This window comes from Oncorhynchus keta, chromosome 9 (assembly GCF_023373465.1).
Source record: "Oncorhynchus keta strain PuntledgeMale-10-30-2019 chromosome 9, Oket_V2, whole genome shotgun sequence".
NCBI lineage: Eukaryota > Metazoa > Chordata > Actinopteri > Salmoniformes > Salmonidae > Oncorhynchus > Oncorhynchus keta.
In genome coordinates this window covers 36,836,925-36,855,191 of record NC_068429.1, presented here as the reverse complement: position 1 = coordinate 36,855,191, position 18,267 = coordinate 36,836,925, and the positions used below count along the sequence as shown (strand labels likewise).

Below are 18,267 nucleotides of genomic sequence, written 5' to 3'. Positions count from 1 at the left end.
CTCACTAGCTTTAAGCACCAGCTGTCAGAGCAGCTCACAGATTACTGCACCTGTACATAGCCCCTCTATAATTTAGCCCAAACAACTACCCCATCCCCTACTGTTTTTATTTATTTATTTATTTGGCTCCCCATTATTTCTATTTCTACCTTGCACATTCTTCCACTGCAAATCTATCATTCCAGTGTTGTACTTGCCATATTGTATTTACCTCTCCACCATGGCCTTTTTTTCCCTTTACCTCCCTCATTTGCTCACATAGTATATAGACTTACTTTTCTACTGTGTTATTGACTGTATGTTTGTTTTACTCCTTTACTGTGTTGTATGTGTCGAACTGCTTTGTTTTATCTTGGCCAGGTCGCAATTGTAAATGAGAACTTGTTCTCAACTTGCCTACCTGGTTAAATAAAGGTGAAATAAATACATTTTTTCTCAACCAGCTTCATGAGGTAGTCAACTGGAATGCATTTAAATTAACAGGTGTGCCTTGTTAAAAGTTAATTCGTGGAATTGCTTTCCTTCTTAATGCATTTGAACCAGTCAGTTGTGTTGTGACAATGTAGGGTTGGTTTACAGAAGATAGCCCTATTTGGTGAAAGACCAAGTCCATATTATGGCAAGAACAGCTCAAATAAGCAAAGTGAAATGACAGTCCATCATTACTTTAAGACATGGAGGTCAGTCAATGCGGAAAATTTAAGCCTATTGTTAAGGTGTGCTAGTGTGTTTGCCTGGCGGCATCTTCTGTCTGGGGATACAGCAATCGATGAGCTTATCCTACACCTTAACACCTTAATACCGTCTGGGAGCCAGAATTTTACAACCATGCAGTCATAAAGGTTTTATATTCAGCTTCTGTTTGAAAAGATAACCCTTCACCCAAGTCAATACATATGCATACATGTCCTGAATAAATGTCAAACCAGTTGTCATACGTCAAATAAAATAAAATGTCATTGGTCACATACACATGGTTAGCAGATGTTAATGCAAGTGTCGCAAAATGCTTGTGAAATGCTTGTGCTTCTAGTTCCAACCATGCAGTAATATCTAACAAGTAATCAAACAATTTCACAACAACTAGCTTAAACACACACAAGGGTAAAGGAATGAATTATAATATGTACATATAAATATATGGATGAGCGATGGCCGAACGGCATAGGCAGGATGCAGTAGATGGTATAGAGTACAGTATATACATATGAGATGAGTAATGTAGGGTATGTAAACATTATATAAAGTGGCATTGTTTAAAATGACTAGTGATACATTTCTTACATCCAATTTTGTATGATTAAAGTGGCTAGAGATTTGAGTCAGTATGTTGGCAGTAGCCACTCAATGTTAGTGATGGCTGTTTAACAGTCTGATGGCCTTGAGATAAAAAGCTGTTTTTCAGTCTCTCGGTCCCAGATTTGATGCACCTGTACTGACTTCGCCTTCTGGATGATAGCGGGGTGAACAGGCAGTGGCTCGGGTGGTTGTTGTCCTTGATGATATTTTTGACGTTCCTGTGACATCGGGTGGTGTAGGTGTCTTGGAGGGCTGGTAGTTTGCCCCCTGTGATGCGTTGTGCAGACCTCACTACCCTCTGGAGAGCCTTGCGGTTGTGGGAGGAGCAGTTGCCGTACCAGGCGGTGATACAGCCCGACAGGATGCTCTCGATTGTACATCTGTAGAAGTTTGTGAGTGTTTTTGGTGACAAGCCAAATTTCTCCAGCCTCCAGAGGTTGAAGAGGCGCTGTTGCGCCTTCTTCAGCACACTGTCTGTGTGGGTGGACCATTTCAGTTTGTCAATGATGTGTACGCCGAGGAACTTAAAACTTTCCACCTTCTCCACTACTGTCCCTTCGATATGGATAGGGGGGTGCTCCCTCTGCTGTTTCCTGAAGTCCACGATCATCTCCTTTATTTTGTTGACATTGAGTGTGAGGTTGTTTTCCTGACACAACACTCTGAGGACCCTGTTGGCCGTCTCGTCATTTTTGGTAATCAAGCCTACCACTATAGTGTCGTCTGGAAACTTGATGATTGAGTTGGAGGCCTGCATGGCCACGCAGTCATGGGTGAACAGGGAGTACAGGAGAGGGCTGAGAATGTACCCTTGTGGGGCCCCAGTGTTGAGGATCAGCGGGGTGGAGATGTTGTTTCCTACCCTCACCACCAGGGGGCGGCCTGTCAGAACGTCTAGGACCGAGACCCAGGGTCTCGAGCTTAATGACGAGTTTGGAGGGCACTATGGTCTTAAATGCTGAGCTGTAGTCGATGAACAGAATTCTTACATACTGTAGGTATTCCTCTTGTCCAGATGGCCAATTTGTAAGTCGCTCTGGATAAGAGCGTCTGCTAAATGACTTAAATGTAAATGTAAATGCTTAGGGCAGTGTGCAGTGAGATTGCGATTGCATTGTCTGTGGACCTATTGGAGCGGTAAGCAAATAGGAGTGGGTCTAGGGTGTCAGGTAGGGTGATATGGTGATATGATCCTTGACTAGTCTCTCAAAGCACTTCATGATGACGGAAGTGAGTGCTATGGGGCGATAGTCATTTAACTCAGTTACCTTAGCTTTCTTGGGAACAGGAACAATGGTGGCTCTCTTGAAGCATGTGGGAACAGCAGACTGGGATAGGGATTGATTGAATATGTCCGTAAACACACCAGCCAGCTGGTCTGCGCATGCTCTGAGGACGCTGCTAGACACAGAAAATACATAACGCATAGGCAACAGAACAGAAACATGTCCTTTGTGTCAAGTTCTCTCTCTCTCTCAAATTGTTTGGTAACCCTTGATTTGGATAGTCCATCTGTAAAGAGAGAGTGTGTGTGTGTACTGTGAGGATGTACAGCTTCCTACCTATCAGGTCGCAGTTGCAAATGAGAACTTGTTCTCAACTAGCCTACCTGGTTAAATAAAGGTGAAATAAAATTTAAAAAAATAAAAATTGTCAACAACAGAGGGAGCCATTGGCTAAGTGCTAGGTCTGCTCTGTAACTGGTAATGTTTTCTTAGGGTAGTCTGTTTTACTGGGGGTGGGGAGTTTTTTTGCAATCTGTGGTGAGGTTGGTTCTGTGGGGAGGTCCCAGGGAGAATTACAACCTCTTCATACCGAATTTGCAAATTGTCATTCAAGTACCGACTTTAGGGTAACAGCCTACCGGTAGGCTACTTCATTTACTACTGCATACCGCCACCCTCTGGATGGGTAACTTTTTGGACAACACAAGAAAAGAGTTGATTTCCTTTTTGGAAAAAAGACTGACATATTTCCACTGGAAAGCCCTTGGAGGGATGCTGTTCATAACAACATGGAAACAAGATATGTCTTAGTCATTGTGCTTCTAAGTGTCTTCTGTTGTTGGACTTACAGCCAAGAACTAAATCCCAGCGGCAGAAATGTATGCAAAACTGAGTAAGTCATTGTGTACCTGTTTTAATTAGGTTTTATGCTTGAAATTGATGGACAAAACTATTACAGTAGCCTGATTCATGTCAGTGAAGGTAGATAAACATGCATTAAATTGTTTTAGTTGTTGTTAAAGTTTGAGATTTTCTGAATACCCAAGCCCTTCTATTCACAGATAATCTTCCTCGGATCTCTGCTCATTTAGTCTACTGCTACATTGAGTCTTTGTGCCAGTAATTCCCTGCATTTTGAATGCTGTGACAGATTTGCATCTGAATGTGATTAGGATAATGTTCAGTATGTAAATGTCTTAGTCTATTTGTCATGACTGAAATGTGATCATAACATTAGTTTGGATGGAAGGAGTTCAATTACGTTAGTTTCTATAAATCAAATACAGATGATTTCCAGATGAACTAATGTTATTTTTCTCCCTCCCAGATCTGACAGGCTCCAATGTTGTAGTGGCTGGGCACAGCAAGGAGATGAGTGCTTAATACGTGAGTACTCGAAAGCCTGTATTATCCCATTCAACAAACCTGAACCACATCATTGGGAGTAGACTCCCAAACCATTTTTCCTCTTCATTTCTAAAAGCATAATTATTTATTGTGAACTAACTTGCCCAATGGTTTTTCTTCAGCAATTTGTGAGGGTAACTTCACCTGCAAAGAAAATGAAGTTTGTGTGCGACCCCACGAATGCCGCTGTCGTCATGGTTATTTTGGAGCCACTTGTGATATGAGTAAGTTAGTTCCCTGTTCCTTCCTCACAGCAATCCTTAAAGCAGCAATCAGCAGTTGAAACAATAACAAAGTGTCCCCCCTGTCCCTGTTTCAATAAAAGCTCAAATGTATAGACAGAGCTATGGAAGCAAGTACTGACCATCCATGATATCAAAATTATAGTTTTAACCATGTTCTGAGGCTATAAAATGTTTGTTAACATTTACTTTGTTTACAAACATTGGAGTAGAACAAGCGTATATTTGGGGTTCTGATGGGGTACGACAGTTAATAAACTAAGCTCATGAGGCCTTAGTAAGTTATATTCTTCAAGAATCAATGGGTACATATAATTAATTTATACATAAGGTAAAAATGGAAGTAACAATTGCAGATTGTAATTTTGCCATTTATTTCAAGCATAAATTCCTTTGAAATGTAGTGTAAGTCTGTTAACACTGCAGTCATTTTCACATACAGCCAGTCCAGGTAGCCTACTTATCAGAATTAAGTAGTCTACGTCCAGAGAAGTTAGTGTACAAATGATCTCTTTGTCTATACATATTTGCCTTACATCCGCTCTGTAGAATGTCCGTTTAAGTTCTGGGGGCCTGACTGCAAGGGTAAGTGTGATTGCCATCCCAACGGGAGGTGCGATGATGTCACTGGGGCCTGCACCTGTAACCCTAATCGCTGGGGGCCAAACTGTGAGCGAGCCTGCGACTGCCAGAAGGGCCAATGCAACCAGGAGACAGGCGCTTGTATGTGCTACACAGGCTATTGGGGCCCTCAGTGCTCTAACAACTGTTACTGCAGAGTAAACTCTATGTGTGATGTGGGAACTGGCCAGTGCCACTGCCATCCTGGCTGGTATGGGAGGTACTGCGGTGCCAAGTGTGCCTGCAATGCCTCTCCGTGTGACCAGCTCACCGGTCGCTGCAAGTGTCGAGAGCATCTGTGGGGTACTCACTGCGAGCACAAGTGCCAATGTCTCCAAGGACGCTGTAACTCGGCGGATGGATCGTGCACCTGCAAGCCAGGATTCAGAGGGAAGTTCTGCAGGGAGACGTGTCCAGCTGGATTCTACGGACAAAATTGCAGAAACAGGTGTGTGACAGCTGTGTTAGACAAAGCTGACTTACTTGAAACCACTCTGGTAGCCAGAGGTTATTTAGCTGGATAAGACATGCATGTCTTTGCTCTTTGCTCGTTCAGTCTGCTGTACGGTGCCCATTGGGTAACCATGTGGTGAAGCTGGCAAATCTAATGTGGTTTACAAACTGTTTTGAGCTGTGAAACACCGAAAGTGTTTGGCCACCTGAAGCTGTTGGCAATAAGACATCTAGTCACAAGCCAGTTTCTAACCACAAGGGAACTAGCCTTGGCTGAAAGGCTCTGGAAGAGGGAACCAACCATTTGGAAACCCTATTCCAGCATGAATGTTACTGTAATGAATTTAGTTAGTCCATGCTATTCATCTTTTGTTATCTTGTTTTGTTATCATCTTTTGTTGGTCTTACTGCTCTTCCAGGTGTGGTCACTGCAAAGGCCAGCAGCCCTGCAAGGTGGCAGAGGGACATTGCATCGCATGTGAAAGCGGTTGGAATGGCACCAGGTGTGACCAGATGTGTGCTCCTGGGTTCTTTGGTGAAAACTGCCAGGACGTTTGCTCATCCTGTAAAGACGGACACTTCTGCAACCGCATCGACGGAAAATGCCCCCACTGCAACCCTGGTTGGATGGGTGATCGGTAGGAATACCATTATGAGCTTCCGATCACATTCGTCATCTCTAATCAAATGTAGATAAGAAAGGCAATTACATCCCGTCTGAGTTTGTGCGTGATTTTCAACCATTTGTCTTCACAGATGTGAGGTCAAGTGCCCAAATGGAACCTATGGAGAGAACTGTGTCAATGACTGCAACAGCTGCTTCAATGGGATGTGTCACTTCGCCACAGGAAATTGTCTCTGTAATCCTGGCTTCTCTGGTGCCTAGTGAGTGCAAAGCATTTTACATGCAAATATTTAAAAAGAAAACTAATTGAATGTAACAAATAGAGAAAGTAATATGGATGGTGTCAAGACCAATTTTGAAAATTTCATCAATGAAATTTCACACTCTTTCCTATGCAGCTGTAATGTGAGCTGTTCAGCGGGTCAGTATGGGCTTAACTGTACCCAGACCTGTTCCTGCCATGACAACAACTGCAACATAGTGACTGGAGCATGCAACCTACGTAAGAACCTTTCCTAAAACAGACTTGTCTAATGTGACGAGAGAGAAAAAAGTGTCATGTATTATTTTTCCAGAGACCTTATTGGTAACATGTATCTGCCATAAAAACACTCATGACAGATACATTGGGGCAAAAAAGTATTTAGTCAGCCACCAATTGTGCAAGTTCTCCCACTTAAAAATATGAGAGAGGCCTGTAATTGTCATCATAGGTACACTTCAACTATGACAGACAAAATTAGAAAAAAAAATCCAGAAAATCACATTGTAGGATTTTAATGAATTTATTTGCAAATTATGGTGGAAAATAAGTATTTGGTCACTTACAAACAAGCAAGATTTCTGGCTCTCACAGACCTGTAACTTCTTATTTAAGAGGCTCCTCTGTCCTCCACTTGTTACCTGTATTAATGGCACCTGTTTGAACTTGTTATCAGTATAAAAGACACCTGTCCACAACCTCAAACAGTCACACTCCAAACTCCACTATGGTCAAGACCAAAGAGCTGTCAATGGACACCAGAAACAAAATTGTAGACCTGCACCAGGCTGGGAAGACTGAATCTGCAATAGGTAAGCAGCTTGGTTTGAAGAAATCAACTGTGGGAGCAATTATTAGGAAATGGAAGACATACAAGACCACTGATAATCTCCCTCGATCTGGGGCTCCACGCAAGATCTCACCCCGTGGGGTCAAAATGATCACAAGAACGGTGAGCAAAAATCCCAGAACCATACGGGGGGACCCAGTGAATGACCTGCAGAGAGCTGGGACCAACGTAACAAAGCCTACCATCAGTAACACACTATGCCGCAAGGGACTCAAATCCTGCAGTGACAGACGTGTCCCCCTGCTTAAACCAGTACATGTCCAGGCCCGTCTGAAGTTTGCTAGAGAGCATTTGGATGATCCAGAAGAAGATTGGGAGAATGTCATATGGTCAGATGAAACCAAAATAGATATTTTTGGTCAAAACTCAACTCGTCGTGTTTGGAGGACAAAGAATGCTGAGTTGCATCCAAAGAACACCATACCTACTGTGAAGCATGGGGGTGGAAACATCATGCTTTGGGGCTGTTTTTCTGCAAAGGGACCAGGACGACTGATCCGTGTAAAGGATAGAATGAATGGGGCCATGTATCGTGAGATTGAGTGAAAACCTCCTTCCATCAGCAAGGGCATTGAAGATTAAACGTGGCTGGGTCTTTCAGCATGAAAATGATCCCAAACACACCGCCCGGGCAACGAAGGAGTGGCTTCGTAAGAAGCATTTCAAGGTTCTGGAGTGGCCTAGCCAGTCTCCAGATCTCAACACCATAGAAAATCTTTGGAGGGAGTTGAAAGTCCGTGTTGCCCAGCAACAGCCTCAAAACATCACTGCTCTAGAGGAGATCTGCATGGAGGAATGGGCCAAAATACCAGCAACAGTGTGTGAAAACCTTGTGAAGACTTACAGAAAACGTTTGACCTTTGTCATTGCCAACAAAGGGTATATAACAAAGTATTGAGATAAACTTTTGTTTTTGACCAAATACTTATTTTCCACCATAATTTGCAAATAAATTCATTAAAAATCCTACAATGTGATTTTCTGGATGTGTTTTCCTCATTTTGTCTGTCATAGTTGAAGTGTACCTATGATGAAAATTACAGGCCTCTCATCTTTTTAAGTGGGAGAACTTGCACAATTGTTGGCTGACTAAATACTTTTTTGCCCCACTGTATTTCTTTTTAAAAGGAGTCTATTCTGTGGCAAGTGGGACAGATGTATGACCTCTGCTCTTTGAACAGAGCCTAACAAGAGGATGGGTGTGATGGCAGCAGGGGTGCTGGTCACCTGTCTCCTGCTCCTCTCCTTGCTGTGTTGCTGCTGCGTCTGCAGACAGAACGAGTAAGAATGATTGTTGTTTGTATTGGGGCACAATAAATATATTGTCACATTAGCTGAAGTTAAATGTATACTTCACATCTTCTTTGGTTTCTCTGTTGATTGCATTTAGCCCTGAGAAAAGGTCCAAAAGAAGACTATGTGGAGGGTTCACACGAATCAGCTCTAAACTTCCTCATATCCCACTGAGACGGCAGAAGCTACCCAACGTTGTTGGTAGGTCCTACCTGCACAAACTCAATGAATGTTAACGTACGTTTTCACTGGGTTCTCATGATTGACGATAAACCAGTCCAATACCCAAAGATAGTTCTCTCCTAAATCAAAGTAGCATCCCTTCTCCTTGGTTTTTTGCTTTGCCTGCTCTCTGAATGTCTGTGACAGTGAACTCGGCGTATATTTAAAACCATACTTGAACAGCGTCCTGCTTGCCCCCTCTTCACCCTCCCCATTTCTCTACATTCCATCGAGGGCCCCTCTAGACCACCGACAGGAAGTGTCAAAAATGATCTTAACCTGCAATTTCGCTCTACTGGAACAGGGGCAGCGGGGCTAGAAGGGGGGATGTTTGGGCTGGGTGGACTGATGTATGACACAGGAAGTCAGGGGGAAATATAAGGTCCCATGTGTAACACAATTTCTTTGAAGGGACAAAATGTAGTGAAGGATTATTGTTGTTAACAAATAAGTTTAAAGCTTTAGCGAATGTAGGCCTAACTGTTAAGAGGCTAAGTGTTTGCTCGGTTTCTGTTCTCCACAGTGTCCCACCATGACCCTGAGAATACTTTCAACTGTAGTTTCATTGAGCCCCCCTCTGCAGTGGAGCAACCCACCGCCTCCGGGTCATCCAGAGCGTCCTTCTCTTCCGTAGAGACCACAGAGGACGGACATGTCTATGCTGTGCCTGACGGTGGGTATCCCAGACTAAATCTTCCCTGTCACTCCTGCATGATAAGAGTGCTGCATTAAAAAAAACTCTGTTTGTTCTCTCTGTGACAGTGACACCTGTCTATCCTAGAACCTTCATTTCTGCAGGTGATGGGAATTCGTTAAGGCAAATTATTGTCCAAAATATGTGAAGGAAGGTTACATTTTTCACATTGAGCTCCGATAATGATGGGAATGTCATTCCAAAAACAAGAGATCATTTTGGAATGACAGAACATTATGAGGTAATGAGTCGTTGGCTGCACACAACGTTTTGTTTTTGTATGATTCACTGATTTTCTGCAATGACTAGATTTTTGTCAAAACAACTGCTGCATAGTCATATCCGGTGTAAGATCCAGAGGGTGATGTGTAAACTACAGTTCTTGATAGATCATAATTTCACTGATCTGCCCTAAATACACTGCCTAATCTGCTGCAGTATCATCCAATTAAAGCCCTTGCTTCTAAAGTAAGCATGAACAGGAAAATGTTAATAGTAGGTCATCCAGTACTTAAAACATTCCCAAAGCATTTGTGTTTGTTTCCTTAACGTCTTTAGAGCTGAAGGGGAGTCGGATTCTGATGATCTTTTATTTAATTGAATAAAAATTGACGTTTGAACTTCTCTCGCCCTTTCTCTCGCCCTCTGAGAAGAGAAGAAAAAGAAAGGGGACAGAATCAACACAACAGAGACTACAGTCCTAGCTGATGATGATGTCTCTGAGGTAGACACATTGCCGGAGGACAGGGATATGACTGAGCAGGCTTCAGTTAACACCAGTGAGCTGCCACTCCAGAAGTCATCAGAGAGTGAGGGCTCCTGCAGTGGCACAGAGTCAGCCACCAGCACCCTCTGCCTCAGGGTCTCTGCCCCTCAGCCACCACAGCAGTCCAGCAAGGAGCCAGAGAACAATGGCGGGTCAAACAATGTCAAATATAATGGAAAGCCTATAGCTGCTGAGAGGATTAAACCACAGCCACCAGACCCCTCCACCAAGCCCAAGCTCTCATGGATCCATGCATCTCCTGGGTCAAATCAGAAAAGTCAGGAAGAGACTGTGGCTGAGGATAACATTTGTTCCAGAAAGAAAGCCAGCAAGCAGCGAGCTCCCAACGCCCCAGAGTCTGCAGGTACAGATGGGGCCAGCTCCCTAGGTGAGAAGAAGCCTAATAAAAGCAGACCAGGTCTGTTGCAGATAGAGCACATCAATGGGGCAGTGCAGAGTGTCCTGAGGAAAATGGGCAATTTCCGTGTTGACCGGAAAGCTGCAATCCCCAAAGAGTCCCCAGAGAAGAGGCCCAGATTATCCCTAAACAGGGAGGTTAACCAACCGAACATACACTCTGAGGTAGCCTCTCTCTTTACTGCTCAGCTGAAGGAGAAGACTCAGAGCCTGAACAGGAGCGAGGCCGGCAGCTGTGAAGAGAGCCTGTCTCACCTCCAGGCCCAGAGAAAGAAGCCCACCCCGCCCCAAAAGACCTCGGGCACCCAGCCTGGAGCTGGAAAGGATTTGCTTCCCACATCCGACAGCTCACAGAAGCCTCTGCCAGATAGTCCATCTAAAGAAGCCAAATACCAAGAGAAACAAGATTCTAGCAACTCTGAAAGCAGCTCAGATAAGGGAGAGCCCAAAAATAAGACCCCAATGAAAAAGCCTCCTCGGAAAAAGAGCAAGGAAGGTAATGTAGACTCAAAAATACAGACTACAGCTCCAAAGGTTGCAGTGATGCCACCAAAGGCTTCAAATTAGCACAGCCAGTCTGGATGTTTCTCAATTCTGGAAAAACAATGACGCACGTGTTGTGATGCTTGAAATAATTGATTGGGCACATGTTTCATTGTGTTTAGCACCAACTCAAATGAACGATGGAATCTTTTCCCGTGGGTGGATGTTTTTGATCTTGAGAAATGTTATTATACAATGCAGTATTCTTTATATTTGAACTTTTTATATTCCTTCACTTTAGTTATTATCAAATCAATATATTAGTAAAAGTGCTAAGACATCAGAATAATTATTTACCCTCGTTATTTTATTCATTTTCTAATTTGTTCATATCGAATAGACCAAACACCCCAAAATCTGGATTTTCCATCTCCCATATCAAATCAATATTTTAAATTGGAAAGTCGATCCCACTGCCCAGAACTTTGGAGCCACGACAGGGCCTCAGACAAACAAGAGGTGTGGTGTATTGATGGTGGAACAGTCTGGGGTCTGTGTAGAGGGCCCTGTGGCTGTCTGACACATGTGCTACAGTTGTGTGTGTGTGCAGTTTGTTGGGGGAGAATGATAGACTTTGAGGCAGCTGTAAAGACTACAGAAGATCATATGGTGTTTAATTGAATCCAGACTGTTGGCACCGGTCGTCCTGAATCCATGATGTGACCTGCTTAGACAGGAACATCTCTCCCTTTGCTATCAGGAGTCACAGACAAAGCAAAGGCACGTTTAGGAGCAGCAAGGTCCTGCAAATAAGTTATTAAACGTAAATAAGTAACATTGCAAGTAAGTAACATAGTAAGATTTGCAGATCACTTGAAATAATACAGGAGCATGTCCTCACAGACCAGCTGCCTTGTTGTGAACATTAGATCATAATGAACACATTTATAGAGGCTACAATGGTTGAGTGTACAAACATGCTTTCAAGGCACGACTGTGTGCATTGCTGCACGCAGAGGCGTCTATACATCATTATTTCATTCTAGAAGTTTTACTGTGGAAAAGGGATGGGGACTAGTGGTGGGAAGGGGACTAGAATTACGTTTTGACTCCCTGTTTAAACATCTCCGTGTAGCTTGGTCTGTAACTGAATGCCAAGCCTTGAGAAGCAACCGCCAACTCAATCCTGTCCCAGAATCCTCTTGGGAGACAGTGGTTAGCATAGAGACACCCTATGAAAGCATTAACATCTTGTAGCCATTACATCGATGGAAAAACATTTACGACTTGAGGGAAAAAAGCAAATATTTTGCGCTAAGCAAAGCAGAAAACCTAGAGTGATAACACCAAAACATCAGTATGACCTAATTGGAAACCTTGGTCTCAGAAAAACATAAGTTGTTACCTAAATATGGTTTGAATTTGTTGTCTTATTATATTTTTGGAATGCCAAGATGGTACAGGATCATTCACTGAGAATTGTATTTTCTGAAATTTTGTATAAAAAATGACTTTGGATATGGGCCATACACGTGTTAGATTCTAAGTTCTGGTACAAATCCAGTTGGACACCAAAGGAAGCTCAGACTAGATTTATTCCATCCAAACTGAATGCTGCAGCTGCATAGCACACAATTTACATAAGCATATATTTATGCCTTCCGATTAGGAGTCACCTCCTCGTCTATCGAGGATAAACAATCAGTGTTGCTGGGCAATAATAATAAGTATGTTCCTCCTATTGGTGTTCCAGAACCTTCATGAGCAGGGATGTGTACATGTGTGTGCGATAAGACTACAGTTGGAGTATTGTTGGGATGGGCCCCTCTAGCCCCCCTCCCAGAGGTTTCTTCTCTCCTCAAATTTCTCCTCACCTCAATGTTAAACTCCACGTCTCTCACTGCCCTAGTTCCACAAAATCTCGCCTGACCTTACCAGGAACTGAGAGTCAGCTGTGGCTCTTTACCTACTTTCTTAGAAATATGAATATACAACAATAAAATATGTGGACATAGAAACTTTCTGCACTTCCCTTTGTCCCAACAATAACACTCTCCGGCTCCAACATCCTAACCAATAACAAATTATTACTACTAATAAGCACATTCGGCAATTACTAACGGACTGTTTATGCAACTAAAAACTGTCTCAAGTCAAATACATGGCTCCAAAAGTACTGTATATAACACCACAAGCAAATGGCAGGACTTTTCTATGGGAATGACTACATGATTGCGAGTGTCTAGTCACTGTGGTATGAACGGGATGGTGGGAACCTTCTGTGTAGGCAACGCTACACCATGATCTTTTCATTTTCTCTGTTCCCCCGAAACAGTAATGGAAAGTACAGACATCATGATATATCCTAATTGGAAACCAGCACAGGCGACCCAGAATGAACAGACAAGATCATAGCCAGGACAAGTGTTATGATGTGACTCATCAAAGAGGGAATTTCCTTTGTATATTGTGTAAGTACTTTCTATCAGTCACATGGTCATATTGGAGCCACTCAAATAAGGGTGTCAATCAATATGTGCCACAATAAACTGGAAAAAGCTGCTATCATCGCCAACATGTAGGCCAAAGCACACGTTATCTCATCTCTGCGAGCAATACCAAAACTGGCTCCATCTTTCCATGCGAACATACTTGTTCTGCTAACAGTCGAGTTCATTGTCTGTCAGGACCACATTCTAGTCTTCATAAACTCATCATTTATTCTCTGGACACAATCACAACATCCACAATAAAACTGCTCATGATCTCTCTCTACCCCCAGAGATTATACTTGACCAGAATCCTCAATCTGGCTGTATAGCATTCATTTTAGTGTCCATGCAGGTGCTCTGACTACATGTTTATACTCTAGAAGAATGGGTCAAAACATCTGGGTTGTACCAATGATTTATATAAACCATGAATTGCTGATGCTATGCATTGGCCATTGAGAGGCTTTGAAGCCACCTGTCGGCCATATTGGCACTCCCCAGTAGAAGCAGTCCTCCATAGGAATGAATGGAATTCTACAGTATTTCAATGCAATGTTTCAAGGACAAAATTACATGTACAAGTATTTCTTTATTGTAGTGGCGACATCAACATTAGTAATCTCAAGATAAATAATACTTTCATTTTTATATTTAGCTGATTAAATATAATTTAAAAGTATGCATTAAGGTGTCTGTAACTGGGGCGGCAGGTAGCCTAGTGGTTATCACAGTGGGCCAGTAACCAAAATGGTTGCTGGATCAAATCCCTGAGCTGACAAGGTAAAAATATGTTGTTCTTCCCCTGAACAAGGAAGTTAACCCACTCTTCCCTGGTAAGGCCATCATTGTAAATACGAATTTGTTCTTAACTGACTTGCCTGGTTAAATATATATTTTTTAATTAAATGTAGAAATTAATAAATATATTTCTATAGCTTCCAAAATATTTTTTACAATGGAGGGGGAGTGCCAAGATGGAGGCACTATTGCATATATAAATCATTGGGTTGTACCGACCTTAGATGTGGGATATAAAGCATTACATAAACAGCACATGGATAAAAATAGATGGATGCTGAATGGACGCTACAAAAAGAGGGAATTGCTCCATCTGCTGGACACTGTCTTCCTCGAGTTACCTACTATAGCTGGGTAAAAGAAATGCCTGAAACTAATATAAAACGCAACAATGTAGAATGTTGGTCCCATGTTTCATGAGCTGAAATAAAATATACCAAAAAACTTGCATACACACCAAAGGCTTCTCAAATTTTTAGCACAAATGTATTTATCCCCCAGGTCGTTGCTGCAAATGAGAACGTGTTCTCACTCAACTTACCTGGTAAAATAGCGGATAAATAAAAAATGTACATCCACTGCCAAGATATATTGATTTTTCAATTTAACTAGGCAAGTCAGTTAAGATCAAATTCTTATTTACAATGACAGCTTACCGGGGAACAGTGGGATAACATCCTTGTTAAGGGGCAGAATGACAGAATTGTGCCATGTCAGCTCAGGGATTCGATCCAGCAAACGTTTGGTTACAGGCCCAACGCTCTAACCACTAGGCTCCCTGCTGCCCCGATAATCCATCCACATGACAGGTGTGGCATATCAAGAAGCTGATTAAACAGCATGGTCATTACACAGGTGCACCTTGTGCTGGGGACTTTAAAAGGTCACTAAAATATGCAGTTGTGACACACAACACAATGCCACAGATGTGCCACGTTTTGTGGTAGCTGCAATTGGCATGCTGACGGCAGCAATGTTCACCAGAGCTGTTGCCAGAGAATTTAATGTTAATTTCTCTATCATAAGCAGTCTCCGTCATTTTAGAGAATTTGGCAGTACGTCCAACCGGCCTCACAACCGCAGACCACATGTACCACGCCAGCCAAGGACCTCCACATCCGGCTTCTTCACCTGCGGAATCGTCTGAGACCAGCCACCCAGACAGCTGATGAAACTGAGGAGTATTCCTGTCTATAATAAAGCCCTTTTGTGGGGGAAAACTCATTCTGATTGGCTGGGCCTGGCTCCCAAGTGGGTGGGCCCATGTCCTCCCAGGCTTTTTCATGGCTGCACCCCTGCCCAATCATGTGAAATCCATAGATTAGGTCCGTATGAATTTATTTACATTGACTGATTTCCTTATATGAACTGTAACTTATTAAAATAAAATAAATAAACAGTTTAGTTTGTATTTTTCTTCAGTATAGCTCCCATTACATACTGGTCTTGATGAGAAGAAAATAAAACTGTTTGGGGATCTCTTCTGCACTGTTCTACCAATCCCATAAATGTGGAGAAGATTGAGTGTCACCTTATCAACATCCAAAAAGTTGCTTCACAGGCTCTTTCCATTTCCCCTGAAAAACTGAACCGGTTGTTGGGGACTGAGGCTGTGTGTTACCCAACAGAGCAGGACCTGGCTGTCACACCTGTGACCATAGATCAACTCTCCCAGTGAGGGAAACCAAAGACAGCAGTGCCTTGTGAGCGAACGGTTACCGACAACCATCTTCTGATATTCTGGTAAATAACCTTTGGGATTCTCTCATTTTGGCAAATGTCTGTCCTCCGTCCTCTCTCCGTCCTGTTTCAATTCAGAAGATGGGCCTTTTATTAAATTAGCTCACCTCCTGCCTCCTCTCAACTCCTTTTGAAAAGGTCAAAGTTAAATTGAGAGTGATAGCGGATGGAAATGCACTTGCTTGAAATGAGACTGTCCTTCTCCACAGAATTGCCTAACTCCTGTGTCCTCTCTTGCCTGTTTGAACAGGTAAAAGATAATCAAGGCGAGATGGCGGAAAGTGGACACATCCGCTTGTATGCAATGGCTCCTCCAAATGAGACTCAAGTACAGTTGATGATTATCTAGCTACTTATCTAATTCTACAAATCAAAACATGTTTATATTTAATTTATTAACAGTTTTAAAGTATCAGCATTTACAAATGGTGAGGGAGAGGAGATCAGGCAAATTACATTTACAGGAGAACCTCCACATAAGGCAACTTATGCTTACAGAGGTGAAGCCCAAATAAAATGTGTAAAGTGATCCAAACAAATAAAAGTTAGTAGGAAAACAGTGTCCTAACGAATTGACACATTCCTCTACCACACCGATTTCCGGGTCACAGAGGAGGACTGAGGCAAGAGGATGGTCTTTTTGGTCTATGGTCCTCCCTTAATCAATAGCCTCCTTCTGGCAAGGAAGCACAGGTATATTCTACCTGAATAGACAAGTGTACCCTACCCCCTTTGAATCAGCTATTATTTTCCCGAAGGAGAAGAGCATGCAGACATTTAAGAATATACTACTTAACCCTTTATTAAATGTTTTGCACAACAAGATACATTTATTTTAGGATTCCACCCTGTAAGTCATTTGCCTGATGCGCAATTGGAGTCATTTCATACAAGCGGATGTGTCCACTTTGTCTTCTCACAGGCTCACCTTGACCTGTTCAAAAGGAGGCTAGAGAAGACACAGAAGTTGAGCAAATCTAATTAGGAATAGGCCTGTGTTTCTTCTAGGACTGACTGAAGGATAAACCCAGTGCTGTTGACCTTTGACCTGTATTGGATTTGCACTTTCTTTGACTTGTGGATAGGTGCTATTTATGACGTTTGCGTGCTTCTCACAGCATCCATTAATAACACTATTCAATAAGTCCATAGTCATACCTAATGGCAACACAATCAGGTCTCATTACCAGTTATGGGATCCTAATAAATAAAAATGGGCCAAATACAGTCCCAAGTTATTGATGCGCAATGCAAAACAATCTCCACGACAGAACTCTACAGCACTGTACTAAAGTGATTAACTAGACCTCGTTACCTTCTACAATGCAATGCTAAAATAGTAGATGTGGTGGGGTAACAGTGTGCAATATCTAACAAGAGACAAGTGTCAAGTACAGTTGATGGCGAGCTAGCTACTTAATTGATTCTACAAATCAAAACATGTTTACTTTGAATTTATTAACAGTTTTAAAGTATCAGTACATTTACAAATGGTGAGGGAGAGGAGATCACAGTATACAAGGTCAAGTTGAAACACTTCCACGTTTTGATCAGTCTTTTTGAAACTCCCATGCCATGGAGTTTCTGATAGCGAACAACCAGCCTCGCAGTGACAGGTCAATGCAGGTGATGGTTCACGAAGACTGACTCAGGAATGGAAACTGAAGTGTGGCGTTTGCTTAATTTCTGCCGCAACATAAGGCCACTTCTTTATTCCTCCTCGTTTTGGTATTTGATGTGTTTCCAGAGTGTCTACGAACCAAACACAGTTCAAAACTACTCGGAACTGGAAACCTCCGAATTCTGAGTCCAAAACAACTGGGTACTCAGAAAAAAAGGTGCTCTGACTGGAATTCCAGCTCAGGAACTCGGGCCGCGTTATAAAACTCCGACTTGGATGACCATTCAAATATTTTTTTCCGAGTTCCCAGTTGTTTTTTAAAGTCGGTGATTTTCGAGTTCTGTGTTCCCAGTTGTTTTGAACGCGGCATCATTCCAGCGCGTAAAACACTTTTCGTTTGATTTGGGCTTTACGCCAACAATTGGCAGTTGTCCTAAGCAATGTCGGGCTAAATGAGGTTACGAGAAGATCTGTCAATAGACTTACACCCCGATTCAATTGCTCGAATATGGCATCTCCTCATTGGTCAAATATTCTTTCAAAAAAACACTACGAACATATGATGGTAATGGCAAAAGTAGATGTTCTCCTGAAGAGCAAATTGTAGACTCCTTTCGCAAGCGACATGTTGGCTGACCGTGATTAGCGAAAGGGGGAAATAACGTCAGAATAACGTAAACCGAAGTGTATGATGGGAAATTAAATTGTAAACATCTAGGTCATGTCCTTGTGCGCCCAAAGGAAATTCGAAAACAA

At 42.5% G+C, this 18,267-nt stretch overlaps 2 protein-coding genes across 2 annotated transcripts in view; one reads left to right on the top strand and one right to left on the bottom strand.

Annotated features, from left to right (window-relative positions):
• The window catches only part of LOC118387696 (proline dehydrogenase 1, mitochondrial-like), a 33,964-nt gene that overhangs the window by 15,175 nt on the left and 522 nt on the right, over positions 1 to 18,267 (bottom strand). The window contains exons 2-3 of the mRNA XM_052525787.1: positions 5,107 to 5,219; positions 2,568 to 2,700 (exon numbers count right to left, since the gene is read on the bottom strand). The gene's annotated coding sequence lies outside the window, so the exon portion shown is untranslated. The remainder of the gene's footprint in view (positions 1 to 2,567; positions 2,701 to 5,106; positions 5,220 to 18,267) is intronic.
• On the top strand, positions 2,765 to 12,387 carry LOC118387693 (scavenger receptor class F member 2-like). The gene is made up of 11 exons (XM_035776311.2): positions 2,765 to 3,417; positions 3,853 to 3,911; positions 4,055 to 4,156; positions 4,724 to 5,243; positions 5,668 to 5,886; positions 6,005 to 6,133; positions 6,272 to 6,375; positions 8,167 to 8,266; positions 8,376 to 8,479; positions 9,024 to 9,173; positions 9,848 to 12,387. The coding sequence occupies exons 1-11, from the start codon at positions 3,314 to 3,316 to the stop codon at positions 10,942 to 10,944; spliced, it is 2,688 nt and encodes an 895-aa protein (XP_035632204.1). The 5' UTR covers positions 2,765 to 3,313; the 3' UTR covers positions 10,945 to 12,387.

Excerpts from the sequence above, each read along its gene's own strand:
- LOC118387693 (XM_035776311.2), top strand. The coding sequence starts at position 3,314 with ATGGAAACAAGATATGTCTTAGTCATTGTGCTTCTAAGTGTCTTCTGT. Across the intron at positions 6,376-8,166 it reads GACTGGAGCATGCAACCTAC|AGCCTAACAAGAGGATGGGT; the intron begins GTAAGAACCTTT and ends CTCTTTGAACAG. Across the intron at positions 8,480-9,023 it reads GAAGCTACCCAACGTTGTTG|TGTCCCACCATGACCCTGAG; the intron begins GTAGGTCCTACC and ends TGTTCTCCACAG.